General features: G+C 39.6%; 1 protein-coding gene across 5 annotated transcripts in view; it reads right to left on the minus strand.

Annotated features, from left to right (window-relative positions):
* Positions 1-903: 903 nt before the first annotated feature.
* Positions 904-18893, minus strand: part of MAP4K4 (mitogen-activated protein kinase kinase kinase kinase 4) — a 203807-nt gene continuing 185817 nt past the window's right edge. For all 5 annotated transcript variants that reach the window (XM_054975127.1, XM_054975128.1, XM_054975125.1 and 2 more), the window contains 7 exons: positions 18623-18766; positions 12310-12444; positions 9209-9309; positions 7503-7652; positions 7069-7228; positions 4636-4775; positions 904-4230 (listed from right to left, as the gene is read on the minus strand). In XM_054975127.1, coding sequence (XP_054831102.1) covers positions 4147-4230; positions 4636-4775; positions 7069-7228; positions 7503-7652; positions 9209-9309; positions 12310-12444; positions 18623-18766 — 914 coding nt within the window. In that variant the 3' untranslated portion in view covers positions 904-4146. The remainder of the gene's footprint in view (positions 4231-4635; positions 4776-7068; positions 7229-7502; positions 7653-9208; positions 9310-12309; positions 12445-18622; positions 18767-18893) is intronic.

Here is an 18893-nt window from a genome sequence, read left to right on the forward strand (position 1 = left end):
GGTTTGCCGGGATCTGTAGGAGTCCTGGAAGCTTAAAGTAGGCGTCCTGGAAGCTTAAAGATCTGTAGGGGTCCTGGAAGCTTAAAGTCCTGGAAGCTTAAAGGATCTGTAAGCGTCCTGGAAGCTTAAAGGCGTCCTGGAAGCTTAAAGCTTAAAATACAGGCGCCTGTATTTCCCTTTCCCTTTTTGCTGCTCTGTAAATGCTAAACTTTAAGCTTCCAGGACGCCTACAGATCCCAGCAAACCTTGAGGTAAGAGAACACGTGCTGAACCTAGGTTTTTCTTAACGTGTGTTTTGGCTCTAAGGCTTCAAATGGTGCATATATAGGAATTATTTCCCCCTGAAAACTATATTGATGCAACAAGAGTTCCATTTTCCTATACGTCGCCTGCCTTATTAAATCCTGTCCCATGCTGTCATTCACTAATCTGTATTACTATAAACATTTAAAAACCAGGTACTAGAGCAGTCTAGCTGATGACTTACATGACTGCTATTAACAATGCAGCCTTATACAGAATTAGTCCTGTGGATTGATTTCAGTTGGTTTAGAGTGGGCAAAATTCTGCACAGAACTGAATGGAAACTGTGGTGGTGATATCAACAGAAAGAGATGATCTAGAAGTTTATTGTTTGGATTCTCCAGAACAGCCAAATATTATCGCCTTCTAGTCGGTGACTTGTCATCATTCCACATTCTTTCTTGCTGGCTTGTGTGCAAAGTCCCGTGTCGTGTCCCATCAACATGCACATCAAGTAAGCTATAACCAAGTGTGGATTTTACTGCCTACTTTTTCCTCATGGATGGCCAATTTATTGCTTCTTTCATTGGGATTTTGAAGACCACAACTTTCACTCCACTACAGAAAAGAAAAGTTAGCCAAATATTTTTCACATACACATAGGTATCATTTTTACTTTATTTAAGGAAAAACGTGGGGGGGGGGATAAAACAGTAATTTTATAATACACAAAAGACAAATTAGACAGCACTGCAAAAAAGGCTAAGTGTTTAATTGCCACCAGTCTGCTTTGCAGCTCTACAATTAGTAATTTTTACTGTAGTTTTGTCATTTGTATTATTGTTTAAGCATCTTTATAGTTGGCAGAGTGGGGTTATTAAAAAAAATCACAAAAATGTGTACTGCTACTGCTATGAAAACCTAAACGTCACAAAATCACTTCGAAAGAAATCATAAATATGTGATGCACATTAGTATAACAAAACAATTTTGTAAACATTTCTTCAACGTAACATGTGCATACAATAAAAATAAAGTCACTGCATACAGTTAGAATTACTTTCTTAGGATACAGAAAATTATTACTTAAAGCTTAAAACTAAAACTAGGAGTATTTTTGATGCTTACCAAAAGCACTGCTTTTAAAAATGGATTTCAACATTTTTATATATGTAGTGGTTTCATAATACTGATTTGACTTGTAAAATTAGCCACCTTGGCACTTATGTGGGACTCAGGGCAGCAAGGTGACTGCCCTACTGAATGAGTCATTTTCCTGCCCCTGTTCGTTGTACAAAACTTCACCAGCATATTGACCTAGGAATTTCTCCCTATGAGAATATCCATACATTTATGAATAGTAGTCTTAAAATATATATATATATAATAAGGTGGCATGAGAGACAAAGACCAAGATTTAAATCAGTTTAACCACTCAGTGTCATTGTTTGCCAATGGCATCTGGCAATCCAGTAAACTATGTTATAGTGCCAATGTACCACACATTTATATTTTGTGTGTCTGTTTTGGTCTTCTGAGTCCCATTCATTTACTGCTGGTCAAAGCAGAGTTGCTCTTTTGGCTGTCTTGCTAACAGGTACAAAAAGATCATTCTCCATCCCCAGCCCTCTTGGCCCTGACCTTCAGTGCTATGCTGCAAGTAAAAAGTTAAAAAAAGAGAGACTTCAAAAAGTTTTTCTGCCAACAATTATAAGGCATTCTTATGTGTGTGTTTTACACTAGTTACCTTCAAAATAAAACAAAGAAAATTGTTCTTGTTCTTCCAAAGAAAGCCTTTATAGCAAAGACAAAAATGTTGGTCAAGAACAGCAGCAGTCTGACAGATGCCAGAAGTCAGACTTGTCAAGGAGCGGGCTCACTCAGCTGGCACTGTTCAATACAAAGCAAGCCATGTGATCACTCTCATTGGAACAATCAAAACAACTTGACTGAAGAATCATAATGAAATCCCTGTTACGCCATGCCATAAAAAAGGTAATCACAGCAGAAGACAAAGCCCATGAAACACTGGAATCCAGTTTACTGACCAAACAGTGAGCTTAAGGCAGCTGTCAACGAAAGCACCCTACCAAAAAGTAAGGTTGCCAGCTCTGGATTGGGAAATTCCTGGAGATTTGGGGGTGGAACCTGGGGAGGGCAAAGTTTAGGGAGAGGAGGGATCTCAGCAAGGTATAAAGCCATAGTTTATCCTCCAAAGCAGCCATTTTCTCCAGTGGAAAACATCTCTGCAGTCTGGAGATCTGTTGTAATTCCAGGAGATCTCCAGATCCACCTGGAGGCTGGCAACCTTACCAAAGAGAGTTTAAAATCCTTTTTAAAAACCAGAATGAGTGAATCGTGACACTGTGCATTATTACATCACCAACAGATAAATTACACACTCAAGGTTTCTCAAGTAATGAACACGTGTAGTCTTTTAAACAAAGTATTAGTCTTGAGACATTTATTACAAAGGCCAAAAACTTACTCATTAAAACAAAACTGATTTTTTTTCCTTTAAGAAGGCAGGGCAGAGGGAGGGGGAAAAGAGTGCCAAGAGTTCAGATCTTACACTGAAACACAAGTTTATGCTGTTGTCTTTTTAAAGGAGTAAGCGGTATTCACTACATTCTTAAAATAGTTTTAGTGCATTGCATTTTTAGAAAAAGGAAAACATTACCTTCTCAAAAAAGTTTCCTACAATATTTAATCAATTAAAGAATTAGCCTAGTTATTGTTATTTGCTGTTACTAAAGCCCAAGGTGTTAAAAGAAAACCTTCTGAATTTTAGGCTAAATTCCTTACACTTCTATCCATGATGAAACTGATTAAAAAGTGAAAAACTGGGCTACTGAATCCATTTGCTCACTGCCACAAGTCGATTTCAACTATCTCAAATGACTGCTGGTCTCTCCTGCTGAAACCTGAGAGAAAATTAACAGTCAAACCTCTTTCATATGTTAGTTTTGGTACAATTAACTGGACATTAGTATTTTGTTTACCTGTAAAAAGAAAGAAAGTATAACCCTAAACCACCTCTTTTATTGTATGCATTAGAAATGATGAGGTAGGCACATAAAATAAAAACAAAAACACATCTGGACTTTCTTCCCGAAATGCTGCATGAGCAGACTGGTAGTAAAAGTTGTCACATATCTTATTTTAGGTTTAAACAAAAATTAAACCTTTAACTGAAGCAGTGCTAACACTGACATCACCAAGTTCTGGCCAAATGAAAAGTCAGTATAGAAAAATGAACAATTCTGTTTATTTATTTTAAAAACTCCATCCTTATGTGGTATTTAGGCAAAACTCGGTACACAGAAAAAAGGACAACTCTTGGCCTGGCCAACGTAAAAAAGAGCAAAAAAAATATCACCCTACCTCCCCTAAAACCACTGTGCCTTTTCACATTTTATAAATATTTTAAAACCTGCACCTTCCTCTTTGTCCACATATTGTCACATTACAAAAGAAAAAGAGAGAAATGTCAATTAAATACACTGTTAATATTACTATATTAAATCTGCCCTCCGCATCAGCAACACTGGCTTCTGCCTACATCACTTCCAGCCACCTTCTCACGCCTGCCCTCCTTTCAAAAACATATCAGTCTCTTCCTTTTTCATTAGGAATTCTGGAGCTGAGGGAGAGGGGGAGGAGACCTGATTCTTTCTCTAGTGGGATCCCAAATCTGATAGCACCTGATGGCAGTATCTTTACAGCACCAGCCGCATATGACGGCCTCAGTTTTAAAACAAAAAGAACCCAACACCAGTGATGCCTGAACATGCTTTTTTGCATGTGGAACAGCATCACGGCAGGCCTGTACTCCAGTTGCAAATGATTCCAAGTTATGAAGACTCTGGATGTCAGCGATCCCTTGCCAAAATATATTAGCTTCTACCAGCTCAGAAGAGAAGTCCTTCCTAAGGTCATGAAATAAACTTGACTGCTTCCCCCAGATCGTACAGAGGCAAAGAAAACCTGTGAAATGAGAGAGAGAGAGAGAGAGAGAGAGAGAGAGAGAGAGAGAGAGAGAGAGAGAGAAAACAATTTACCAATGCAACTGTGGTAGATCACCAACATGAAAGACAATTGGAATCTATCAAAAACACAGAGAGTGTTGACACCTGGGATCAATGCTCAAAGTTTACATGAAAAGGTCTGTCCCATTATCTGGGAGACCAAGGAATTCTTTTCTACTCTTCTGTCAATAAATAGCATGGGGCAGCCCATGTGGGCATCAAAGACCTTTCTCCTGAACAGCAGGGCTTCTGGATTGGGTGGAATACATGTAGGGTAGATGACAGTGTTCACTATCCTCAGCTTTTCAACAATAATTTTGAGTTGGCAGAAATAAAGAAGAGGGAGTTCAAAAATATACTCTACCTTGTCGTTACGTTCACACAGAAACTTGAGTCTCTGTGCCCTTTTGTGCATAAATACACCATCGAGGTGTCCTGTTTCCACCGACCGTATCTCAATAGCCTTTTCTCCCCAGCCCATAATCTGATTTGATCGAATATATGCTTTACAACCAAACAAACACACAGCCAGTATTAATGGTTAGCATAATAAATATCAATATAAAGCATTTTTACATGCAGCCTGTTAGAAGACATTATTTCATACGAAGCCATAACTCTTTGTTTAGATACAATAAAGTATTTTAGTCCTTTATGACACTGTAAAATGTAACAGAAATTGCTTTTTATAACCATGCTTTTAGCTGACTGAAATTTACCCTCCTCTCTGAAGATCTAATCTCTGGTAACAATTCCAATTATCCTGGTAAATATACCTTAAGTTAGCACAGAGAAAAGAAACCCTTAATTCCATTAAGACTATTTAAAACATCTATTTGAACGAGTGCAGCCGGCTTGAAATTTATTCATTGTATACAAAACTAAAAATAGATCCCCCAAAACTGATCACACTTTTTATGTGCATTGAACATATGAATGTTGCCATTCTGAAACATTACTATAGTTTTATGGCTGCAAATCTACATATAATTTCTTGTACTTTATCCCAAACTTGCATTTTATAGTCAAACTATAACCATCTAGTCCATTTCACAACAGAATTTTTAAATTCCCTAAAAGTGAAGGCAGCATAAAAAACAACACTGCATCCAAAGGATAAATGTAAAATTATCAAGGCTCAGAGGATTGTGTGTCTCTGCTCATAAAGATTCTCTTTCTAAACGCCCTTTTGTAACAAAGCATCACATAATTTCAAGTAAAGTGATTGATTCCCACGCAAATAATGAAAGTAGAACAACAAGATCAGGTACAAGTAAGAGCGAGGCTTCTTCACACCATGGATTTTGTGGGCATACCAGGCCTGGATATGGTGAGCATTCATGTCACTGGTCAGGTCCTCTTACTTGTGTCTGCTGTTGCTGAAAGGCTGCCTGGCTCTATGTAATTGACCTCAGGCTTGGAAACTGACCTTAACAGCAGAAGCAGTACATGCATAGCAAGGGGCAGCTTCCTATTCTCTCCCCTCTGTTGTTGCTACTACCATTTCCGACCCTGTACTAAAGGACTTAAGCTATTACCCCCTTCTTTTAGTTTACACGTAGGTTTGGATACATTTGTTAGCACTATAAAACAACCATTCCTAATACCAGGGCTCATTTTGAGGGGGAATGCGTAGGAACGCAGTTCCGGCAGTTCCCCAAAGAGGTCACATGTCAGGTGGCCCCGCCCACCTGACTCTCGGCCATTTTGGGCCTGTTCCGGCCTGGACTGGGGCCAAAATGGCCCGGATTGGGCCTCTGATGGATAGTGGATCATTCTCCCGCTCAGCAGCAGCCCGATCCTGATCATTTGGGGCCCCTTTTCGGCCATTTTCAGCCCCCTTTTGCCATTTTGGGCCCAATTTTGGTCCTAAATGGTCAGGATTGGGTCCAAAACAGCCAGGATAGGTGATGTCAGGGGTGTGTGGCATATGCAAATCAGTTATGCTAATGACACACTTCTGGTGATGTCAAGGGGCGTGGCATATGCTAATGAGTTGTGCTAATAAGTTATACTAATGAGTTCCTCCAGCTCTTTTTCTACAAAATGACCCCTGCCTAATACATACTTCAAAACATACAATCGAGGTGCAAAGGAAGCATAACAGTTTAGTTAGAAGTGGGTGAAAGATTAGGGTTGGAGGATACGTTTTTTCTGGTACCCGTCACCCATCCCACTTGCTCTCACCTTGCTTCATTGTAATGGCAATGCCAGTAGAATTGGGGGAAGAGAAATGAGATTTTGCTACCCCCATGATTCTCTAAGGGTCACCGTCACCCACTTGCTCCAAGTAACATAATTCTAGCTGAGCCATGAATTTATTTAATCAAGGACTGACAGAAGAGTTTTCATGGATGAAAGGATTTTCTCCCACAGGGCATGACTTTATTACTTCCCCTCTCTCACTGCAGCCAAAGCAGGGGTGGGCGGGTGGGAATTTACCTTTACAGACAGAAATGCCTCCACTCACAAATATGGCACGGTGCATTCAAGCTAAGCTATCCTTACCTAGCTTTGGGTCATCAACAATACAATTATACTTGCATACTGTAAAGAAGAACTTTCTATATTTGTAAGATACATTAACATATGAGAAGTATATAAGCACATTAAGTGCAATTGTAAAATAATTCCTACAGGAAACAGGCAGTAAAATTAACTGCTCTTCTATGCCTGTCCTATATTACTTGCAAGCAACTGGATATTTCATCATTTCTCTGACCTGCTTAAACACATCTGTTTATCTCCACATCACTTTACTAATAAAGCAATTTGTGAATCTGTTAGCTATACATACCCACTGATGTAGGCATCTCTCCCCACTGCAGAACCACATCTTTGGTGATTCTTCCATATGTATTAACATATACTCCTTCATCCTCATAGCAAACTAGCAGCTCCATTCCATCAGTGTTTGGTAGAATAATGATTGCATGGGGTTGGATACTACTCTGGATCTGTAAACACACACATATTCATGCACTTTGAGCAGAAGTCCAAAGACTTCCTCAGAAAATTATTTACATTACTTATCAATCTGACTGTACACTTTACAAGCAGCTGAAAACTTGTTTCAAGGCGAAAGGACGAGGTTGTCACCAGTATTTTTTGCAATGCAAAGGACTTTATTAAAAAAATAGCTGAGTAATTTTACAAAAACACAAGCCGAATGTAAGGACAAATCTCTTTATAATACAGTATGACCTATAGATTAGAACTTTAAATGCTTACATGTGTTGGGAGGTAAATGTCATACACTGATCCCGAGTCTACATCCACTGCATGGAATCCAGCACAAGAGCCATAGATCACCTTCAGTCTCTGGCCTTCTTCTACGGTAAGATCCACTAATAATGGCTTATGTCCCAAATCTCCAAACGACTGTAAACAACAACAACAAAACCTGAATATACTTATCAGACTGGACTGAGTTCTCTTTAACGCTCTCATCCTGACATACACAGTACTCTGACTCTTCCATTAGGGTAATTTTTTTTCACGTAACAGATGCCAGGAACCAGAAGGAGGTTTAAACTATGTCTTTGGCTCCTTCACTGGATCAGGAGGACCCAATGGCTCCATGACTAAAAGTAGAAATAAATTCTGCCATCTTTCTTTTAAAAATGGTCCTTGATATTCAAGAAATTTAAAATTCTACATGCAAACTTTTAATTCATGTCACATTTCCTATAAAAATTAATAATGAAACACTATGATCACATTACCTAAAACAGCTTCTTACCAATAGCAACTGGTCGCTTAAGAAGCCCAGTTAGACCACAATAAACACAGCGGGTTGAATCCTCTGTGTTTGTGGCAATCCCACCCTCAACTCTTTCTTCATGCTGCCCTTAGAGGTGCCCTGTAGCTTTTTGGGGCAGAGGGCATTTCAGGCTGTGCAGAAGAGGAAAGTCTGGTAAGAGGCAGGAGGAGAGCCAGGCAAGGAAGTTTTAGATTGCGTCCAAACCAATGAATTCATACCATGGTTCACTTGCTTAGCTGTCTGGGAAAGTTGTACTGTTTCTAACTGATGTCAAGAATAGTCATCATGCTGAAATATCATAGACTGCACTGATTTTGACCCCTCCTTCTATATGCCAACTGATGAAACATTTCATGCACCTGAAGAGGAGTTCTAGGGCACAAAAGCTTGTGTCACTATAAATATATTACTTTAAAGTGACAGTACACACTTTTTTGTGTTAGTCTATGAAGCTATCTGGAGGTAGGCGTTCCACAACTCCAGAAATAGAAAATAGCCCTGGCTGCTGGTAGGTAACAACCTTATTTCCATAAAGTGGGGAGCCTGGAACAGCAGATTTTAAAGGCTGGGGGATAACTGACTTTGGGGTTTTGCCTCTTCCCCAGTTTTAAAAAAAATATATAAGGCCCAAGCAGCCAATCTGTGGAAAAACCCATCTATAGTAAAGATTTCAAGTTTTATTGTCTCCTGCTTTCTGATCCTCTAGAATGTTGGCATTGTATGTTTATATTGCCTCTGTGATGAAATTTTAACATGAAAACTAAAGTCTGGGCAAAGGCCAATTAGAGTGTGCAGCTTTATGGGACAATGGGAGATTGGGAGGGGGAGGAGTGCTTTGTTTGGATTGGGACAGCAGCATATGGGTGTGTACATTTAACTCTGCAGTATTTTCACAATCTCAAGGTTCCTTCTGATGACTATGGCTGTTATTTGCTTACATGGGCACCTGAATGTTCTCTCACGTAGAGCAAATAGACCAGGCAATAGAAGGGATTAAGGTAACAATAGAAGTGTTCCCTCTGGATCAGGGCTTGTTACAGGAGCTATTTGTCTTTAAAAACAGTGGGAAATCTATTTAGGGATCTCCCACTGTCACTTCCATTTTGACTGCTATATACTTTTGTGGTCACACACGGCCTTCACTGAGTCTCTTCTTACAGATGGACAGCCTTACCTTAAATGCCATAAATTTGTGGTATGGCTTTGGTGCCCAGGCATAGACTTCCACAGAACACTTCAAAGCAATTACCAAGAACTTAATTCTTTCATATTTTACTGAAATTAAAAAAGACAACGTGCATGAATTTAATGTTGTGAGTTGCAGAACTGATTACAATGGAAAAAGAAGTCAATTGAAACTGCTTTGAAACTATGAAAACAGAAAAAATAATCACTATAGAAATATTTCCAAAAAATGCATGCACAAGAATTTACTCTAACAGATTAAGAACCACGGTTCTTAGAAAGATGGACTTTTAGAGATAATTCCATATTTCAGTTTGTGTAAATAAGATACCTTATTTTACAAAAATCCCATATGTTATTGTCAAGTTTTAATTCAATGAGGTAGATCACATTTTCCAAACTTCAAGAGCAGGTTACAATGTGAGATTGCTGAACTTGAGTTCATTTACAAGTTCAGAACAATGGACCCCACCTCTGAGGAGTTGAATAGAGACATGGGTTTCTTCTCTCACTACAGATGCTAATTTAAACTCTAATCAAGCTGCAGTGTACCTTTACATTTTGACTCCCTTCTTTGCTTCATCTATCCTACCTCCTGACTGGGATATAAAGGCTCAGATATCTCCAGTCCTCCCTGTATCTGAAGAAGAAGCTCTGACTCTCAAAAGCTTACATCTTGAAAAGTTTGTTGATCTCTAAGGAGCCACTGGACTCAAATCCTGCTGTTGTACATTTTTGGAGTTTGTCTTAAAGAAAACTATTCAATAAAATGAATGCTAAAAGCTAATATCTAGCATATTGGATGCTACTATCTAGGGCTGACGAATTCAAAACCTACCCATTAATGAAACATATACATTAAAAAGTTATTTTCTGTATGAATTTATGCAGGTGCCATATCAGAACAGGCATGTTCCCTTTCCTCACACAGAGGAAGGAAAGCTTTTTCTATGGTGCTGCCTGTTGCAATATATACACACATCACTGAAAAAACCCCAACAACTGCACTTACATACCACTCTTCTAGACAGATTAGAGTCCAATTCGGAGTGGTGAACAAAGTTAGTGTTATTGTTATCCCCACAATGCATCTGGGCAGTTGGGGCTGAGAGGACTGGCTATCCCAAGGCTACCTGCTGAGCATAAGGCAGTAGTGGCAGTCAAACCAGAAGAGTGTATTGTCGAAGGCTTTCACGGCCGGAGAACGATGGCTGTTGTGGGTTTTCCGGGCTGTATTGCCGTGGTCTTGGCATTGTAGTTCCTGACGTTTCGCCAGCAGCTGTGGATGGCATCTTCAGAGGTGTAGCACCAAAAGACAGAGATCTCTCAGTGTCACTGAGAGATCTCAGTGTCAACACCGGAAGAGTGTTGGCTCACAGCCCAACTACCTAACCAATATGCTATTTTTTTCTTTTCAAAACTTTTGCTTTATTTATATGTATATTTATACAAACAAGCGGGGGCAGGAGGCTCAAAAATCGCAAGGGGATTTCCTCCCCTGCAGAATTTGCTGAATTGCCCCTACCCTGCCCTGAAGCCTCTTCCCCTTGGGATTTCAGCGCTTGCTCTCCCTTTGGGTCCTTTGGCTCATTGCTGGTATTGCTCACGGGGCAACTTCCTTTCTGATATGTCCTCCATCAGGTTGCTTCTACCTGCAGTTGGCAGCTATTTTTTCATAGCACAGGCTTGAATTGCAGGCCTCTCCATTCTGGCGGCATGCAGGCCAGGCAGGGAGTAGTTATGTTAATGGTGGGAGCACATTGGGCTTTGCACGGCTTCTTCCTAGCCCATGCATTTTCTGTGACACTTCTCTGCCTGGCAACATCGTAGAGCAACAGCCACACCCAGCTGGGCAGAAGCACCCCAATGCCACCTACACCTACTGTGTAGGACTACTACACAGCAGGACTACTGTGGCTATTGCCTGCTGGCCAGCTGGGTGCCCCAGTGTCATCACAGTAGGGGCTTGTTTTGCAGCAGCTTCCTATAGCCTGAAGGTTAGTCACACGTGTGCAGACTACGTGCTGTTATTGGGGGGAGGGGGTTAAACTCCCAAAGAACTTTTTTTGTAGTTTTCAGAATTTTTCTGCAAACCTGGGAGGACCCCTGGCTTGCAGAAAGATCTTTTGTGTTGCCGTGTTGCCCCAATCTGCAGATTTAAGGATCCCCATGCATCAGGGCACTTCCTAATTAAATTATTTAAGAATTCCTTAATAGGAGGACCTTATATATTGCATCCTGGAACCTGAAGTGACTAACCATTTTCTCAGTAACTCATAAAACAAACATGAAGGTACTTCTCATTAACCTCATATTATAGACCAGGCTGGGTGTAGCAATAGCATGGCTTAGAGTAGCAGCCAAAAATGTAACTTAAGACCCTATTCCTGATATATATTTTATTGTTCTCTATAGACAGATACTACAAATTTTGTAACACTAAAAATGAAGTCTTAGTGCAATGCATTACCTTTCCTACTGTGAAATTCTAAAGGATTTACCTCACATTACTATATTCACCTCCAAAGGAGATGTTAATGTATTGTTCAAAAACTGCTCGATCAATCTCTGTTCACTTGGCAGTGATACTGAAAAATATAATCCTGTCTCTAAGTGACCAAACATCTGTTCCAAGATCAGCCTATTTGGTAATGAATAGAAATAGCCAAGGGGACACAAAAGAAATACTGTGGGGAAGGATGATTCAAAACAAACTCAGTTAGTAATAGACAAAATCAGTTTTAAGTTAAACTAAAACTACTCCAGAAGTTAGAAGGAATCTTTTCGTTGAAGAGCTCTCCGTTTGAAAAGGTGCCAGCAGCAGAAACAACAATGGACTTCCTGATGCTGTTTGTGTGTCCCTCCGTAGTACAAGAGGCTTGTATACATTTTCTTAAGAAACTACCTATCACAATTTAGTTCACATTGTTCCTCTGACACAATTAAGCTCTTCCACATAACAGCAACATACTTAAGTTTCTGTAACTCTGCACTTGGACTAGATCTAAGAACGTGGCTCGGAGCACTGTACTTTTCATTACGTAATGTCTTTTTGACTGGCTTTCAGAGTTAGCATGATACTTTACTTACCAACTTTATAGTGCACACAGCCTTCCAAATCACCCACAGTTGTCCAACCTTGTTTCTTTTCTACTTCAGGGTCATTGTGAAGGATTTTGTTTCTTAACCAGGACAAATAATAAACTCTCAATTTGTTTTTCTTGCCTAAAATCAAAGTTGTCAAATTACTAAAAACTGAACACAACCAGGATAACCCCCCCCCAAAAAAAATTATTGATGGCAGCTTAGGTGTAAGTTACATACTTACTTGGATTTTATATTTACATGAAGTTTTCATCAGTATTCCCTGTTATCACAGCTTTCCTACAAGCCTGAAATGTCAGTGGGGCCCTCCAGAAATGGAAGGCATGAGGGATTGCATTTCGAGAGGACTTGGTAGGAATAATCTTCCTTCCTTTGTACATGAACAGAGTGAGCACTTACTATGTTTGTGCAAGGAGAGGCAACCCCTGCTAAACCCTTGTTACAGCCTCCCTCTGTCACACTGTCTCTGTTCTGGAGGGTCTCCTGACCTTCAGAAGTGACATTTCAGAGGTACAGGAAACTACTGACAAAAGAGAAAGCTGACAAAAATCACATCTGCAATCCAGCCACACACGACTCTTTTTTCCCTACTTTCAAACATCTAGATCGGCATATTTAGTAGATCTGCAGCAGCTGCCCTTTATCCTCTGAACTTTCTAACTACAATTGTCACCTAGTCATCTGAAGTCCCCAGATTACCTGGGACGTTTAAAAAAAAATCTATGGCGTATAGTCAATATGGATGCAAGGGTATAGAAGTATTATGGGAAGCTGCTTTTGTAGTAATAAATTTAATATTGTAAGAAAGAATGGGAATGTCAGGGTGTCTAGAATTTAGAATTGCCTGACAAATATTCATCACTCTATCTTTTGCAATCACAGTGGCTAAATCCTTAAGAAACGACCATAAAGTTGAAAATGGTGCCAAGTTACAGCTGGAAGATAAACAACTTTATTAACGCAAAATAAATCTGGGTCTGGGTGGTACACAGATGGCTGAACTCCTAAGAAACCTAGGTAGGACACCTCAAGTTCCAATGATGGAAGAATAAATAAATAAAAATAAACAGCTGCTAAAAATAAATGCATTGTTCTGAATTCTAGCAGAAGATCATAGGGTACTATAATGCATATCCAAAATGATTTATGTGCTCCATGGCCATCCCTCTGATACTGTTATTTTCACATTAATCACAGAGAAGAAGACATGACAAATCAGCTGTGGAGTACTATTTTTGGACCAGTTCCTGTTGTGTGTTGTTTGTGAGCTTTTGAAACTTACCGAGTATTTCCTCAGTTGCAGTTGAGATAGTAAAATAAAGATCACAAGGATATAACCATAGATGCAGAGGATATAACCAGTGCTCTTTGTAGGGGAGAAATGTTTGTATCGTTAAAAAAAATGCCACTGGTAGGGAGATTCCCTTGACATATCATGCGTTTGGAAAGCAAATCACATGGTAGGAAACAATCACTAGTTGGTAGAGGCATCTTTTTATGAGTAATGCTGAATAAGTACTTTTCTGACAAAAGAAATGGCTTTGAGTCACACAATTAAAATTGTCCTTTGTTAATCTGGAGAAGGGACAGTGCTATTGATGGGCTTGCAGCTTGGTAGGAATCTCATGAGGGTTCAGTTCTATAAATTGGTGCCTCCAGTGAGGGTTGCCACTGCCATTTTATGATTTTGACTGATTAAAAGGGGGCAACTGCAGTTATTGAAGTGGGGCCAAATGTACAGCCAGAACTTGAAAATGCAAGTTCATGTGATATTCCGTAGGCCGTGAGGGCACTACTTGCCCCATGCACTTCTGCAGGTAAACTTGGGAGAGGCCTAAATCACAACTGTGTTTTAGGAAAGTTAGAGCTTTGTCTGGATTTTGAAGAAAAGCACAGTTCAATAGGTTGTATTTTACTATCTCAAAGGCAATGTAAACATTTCTTCCCTACAAAGGGTACTGATTATATCCTTGTGATCTTTATGAGGAAAAAAAGAACCACAAGCGTTATGCCTTGAAGCATAACTACACTAATATCCAAGTGTGATGTTCATTGTTAAATTTGTTAATGGAATTCATTCAACTAATATGTAATTGGTTACAGCTTTTTAAAAAACAGAAATTGGACTTTCTACTTAAAATAAATGAAAGACAACATAGGTATGAAAAACTGAAATGCTTATTCAGCTACAAAGTGCCACCCTTTTGAACATTACTAAATGTTGCAAGTTCCAGCCAATGTAGGCAAGTTCTAGCCAAAGTTAAATACTTTTATACCAGACTGAGAGCAGAACCACAAGTGACAAAAGGCACAGATTGGACACTTGTCAGCTTCCCTCAAGTTTTGATGGGAAATGTAGGCAGCTTGGCAGAATGTTGGACAAGTGACAGTTGAAAAGTCCATTGGACAGCAGTCAGAGAGCGAAGCTGCGAGACCAGGATGCCTACATTTCCCATCAAAACTTGAGGGAAGCTGACAAGTGTCCAACCTGTGCCTTTTGTCACTTGTGGTTCTGCTCTGAGTTCAATGGAAAACAAGCATATGCTTAAATCTTGCTTTTTGATATAACTGGGATATAAATTTGCATGTAGTAATTTCACTACTCCTGCTGCACAGACCCAACCTGCAACATTCTTCTAGCGTTAATTACTTTCTAGGTTAAATCAGCTGTTTAACATATAAACAATGAAGCTGTAAATTCAGCATGCCGAAGTTAGCTTCTGAAGGTATATTAAAAAATTAGAAGAACTACAAGGAGAGCCTTTAAAAGGAAAAGAAGATTTATCTATGAAGTTTCATTGAGCCCTTCAAAATGATCAAGCCTTTGGTTACAAGAACTCCTTTGTATACTCTCTGCATATTCAACTATTTAAGGTATCCCTCACTAACAGATTATCTAATTGAAGGGTTAATTTAACGTGCTCCAAAAGAGGAAACAATATGCACAGAGGAAACAACTAGAGACAAGAAGTCCATGACTTCCACTGACACAATAAACAAAAAGATAAAACAAGTTTTAACTACAGACTTTCGTCATCTGAGAAATGCTGGTTTTTTTTTTATAAAAAAGAACTGCATGACTTCCATAGCATTTTTAATGAATCAATCTTTTGTTAATATCAGTGTCATAACTTGAACCACATTTATTCATTTCTCTCTCTCTCTCACACACACACACACACTCAAACGTTCCTTCTCATGTCTTCTTGCTCACATACTGGACCATCTCCGCATGCAGGGGTTGGACTGAATCATATTCCCTTAGCTATCAATTCCAGCATTGTAGAATCAAATACAACATCTGTTTCTCATTACTTTATTTCAATTTTTTAAAGCACTGTTTAAATGATACCACTTTTTACTCCAATACTGTGCTTAAAACACCAACAAAATTAAGATGAACTAAAAGTATGCATGCATGCACGTGCGCGCACACACACACACACATTAAGCCTCTGTCCCCTAAATATGCAAACGGAGGAATCATATTTAGTATTTCCTCACTCTATAATGCCAGGTTTATTTTAAGAAAACACAGCCAATTGAACAAATCTTAATTAAGCTGATCTTGTCAGATCTCAGAAGCGCAGGGTCAGCCTTGGTTAGTAATTGGATGGGAAACCTTCAACCAAGCCCAGGGTTGCAGAGGCAGGCAATGGCAAACCACCTGTTTAGTCTCTTGCCATGAAAACCCCACCAGAGGTCACCATAAGTCACCTATGACATGAGGGTAGGATTTCATTTTCATTTAATTAAGCTAGTTGCATTCTATATATACATGAACAAAGCAGCCACTGTGTGTAACACTACAGTTAGGAAGTGGGTGATTATTACAAATCCTTTATTTAATATGTATTAGGACCTCTAGCTACAAGCAGTAAGAAGCAAAGCTAGCAGAACTCAAGCTGCCCTAGTCTGAATAGTATTGCGATCGAACTGTATTATCACATAATCACAATGTATTTATTATGCTGTATAGAACCCTTGTAATAATAATAATAAAAGCAGCTCCACACAGTGACACACAACATGAAGATCATGTTAACAAAGACATAAAATGTGGAGCAAGTTAAAAACGTTTTATAAAATAACGGCTTACAAAATGAAACAAGTTGTTGAGGGCCAGTCCGTACACAGTGCCAGCTAGCTACTCATAAGGGTTAGGGAAATGAAGGTTCTGCAGTAGGATCACACCCTCCCGTTTCCTGCTCCCAGACAGATTTCCTCTGCCTTGGTATTAAGTCCGACCAATACTAACTATGGTTAACATAGATGCAGAGAAGTTAGCCGTGTTAGTCTGTGGTAGCAAAATCAAAAAGAGTCCAGTAGCACCTTTAAGACTAACCAATTTTATTTTAGCATAAGCTTTCGAGAATCAAGTTCATTGGTTAGTCTTAAAGGTGCTACTGGACTCTTTTTGATATGGTTAACATAGGAACAGAGATACTTTGAACCTAGCTTTTAGAATTTGGGAATAATTCTAAATTTAAAAGATAGGCTTGGAGAGTCCTTGGATGTTCATATAGATGAAATCCAATTCCAAGCCATGGTAAATTTATTTTTATTTTAAAATGATTTTACCCAGCCTCTCTCTCACAAAGTGAGACTCAAAGCAGTTTACAATAACACTTATTTTAAGCAGCAGAACGTTTTTTTTTAAAAAAAATCTCTCACATGACATTGTAGGTGGAATAGGTCAGATTCTTTTCCACCAGGAAGTAACTTTCAGCCACAGTTGGAAATCATTCACCTCTAGTAACAGCAGAAGTAAACTGGTTGAAGGAAATTGTCTGTAATGAAATTCATTTTTTTTTAGTTTAAACATCTTGGTTCGGCTTCTGAGAATTTTTTTTTATCCTTCTGGGAGACTGAGGCTGGCCGGCACTGTTTGTTCCGGGCAGATACAAGGCCTTGTGCTGGCACCAGCCTTGTGCTTGTGGCTTGTTAGCATGTAGCATTATGGGGGTGAGATGATGATTTCTTTCCCCCTTCCCTTACCTGCGAGGGAAGTCATCGGCTGGGCTTATCATCAGAGGGGTTTTTGGCCCTTCTGATTGGCTAAGAGTTTAGGCCAGCTGCTCCTTCAGCAACTGAGATCAGGGGGAAGAGAAGGGGATCCATTCCTGCTTTTGCTCCTGTTCCTGAATTCTATGTAACTGGTGGATTCCTGGGCTAGCTTTCTGCTTTTGTCTTTTCAATATCTGGACTTAAGAGCTAAAACTTCCATTTGGACACTGGAACTTGCTGAAAGTAACATTGGAACAAGTTTAGGGATTTCTAGTGCACGTAGCCTATCTTAAATAAAAGTAAAGGTGGTCCCCTGTGCAAGCACCGTTACTTACCCATGTACCCATGGGGAGACGTCGCATCACAATGTTTTCTTGGCAGACTTTTTGTTCCAGGGTGGTTTGCCATTGCCTTCTCCAGTCATCTACACTTTACTTCCAGGAAACTGAGTACTCATTTTACTGACCTCGGAAGGATGGAAGGCTGAGTCAACCTTGAACTGGCTAACTGAATCCGGCTTCCGCCAGGATTGAACTCAGGTCATGAACAGAACTTGGGCTGCAGTACTGCAGCTTACCATTCTGCGCCACAGGGCTCTACTATCTTAAATAGCTCGTTGTCATTTTCTTTGCTTCTCCTTCATACTTCTATGTATTCTTTGTTTGCCTTTGTACTTTTCTTTAATAAATTGCTTACTATTATATTGGTGTGGAGTTATTAAAAGTTGTGGCTTCAATCCAAATCCAGAACCAGGGCCAATTTGTCACAAACTCCTAAATTAATTGTTTCTTTGGATCAAGCCTGCAATGTGGCTACTTACAGGATTGGTTTTGCAAACCTCTTGACTTTAAGATGTGGGTTAAAAGAGGCTGATGGCTGCTCGTCACCCTGGTAGTGAGGCTTCACTTGCCAGTCATTTTGGAACTTTGCCTTCTGACACCACTAAAGATGACTGGCAGCCCCTGGGGATCCACACAGGGAACCTGCACATTGTCCATGAAAGGGAATTTAAGGTGGAAGCTACAACTTCCGATTCCTTAAAATCTAGTTAGCAGTTACACTGCATTACATCCATATCATCCCATAGGGAACAATATAACGAAAGCAAGCACAACCACTCCTGCCTGAGTAGCTGTCAAATAGGCTACTTTAAATACATATACTATACTATGTACACAGAAAATAACTGGGGGAAAGGAAAGAGCAGACACAAAAGCATAGAGGTTTATGTCAAATGCTTTGCTACTCAAAACAGGAGCATTCTTTTAATTCTTAAATAAATTATATTTACCTGATATTGTCACCAAGACATTCAGACCTTCAAGTACATCCATTTGCTGGAACCGTCGTCTGTTTATTAATGGATATACCTTCCCTTGGCCACTTCTGTCCAGCAGCATTAGGCCACTCTCTGTTCCAACTAACAAATTCACTCCTAAGGTGAATAAAATCAAACCAGTACATAATAAGTTTATTTGATTTGGCAGAGGAGTTCCTGACTCACCAATTGTGGAGACAGCTCCAGTTCTCTGGCAAAGGCATGTCACGCACCTGAATCCTGC

This window comes from Eublepharis macularius, chromosome 3 (assembly GCF_028583425.1).
Source record: "Eublepharis macularius isolate TG4126 chromosome 3, MPM_Emac_v1.0, whole genome shotgun sequence".
NCBI lineage: Eukaryota > Metazoa > Chordata > Lepidosauria > Squamata > Eublepharidae > Eublepharis > Eublepharis macularius.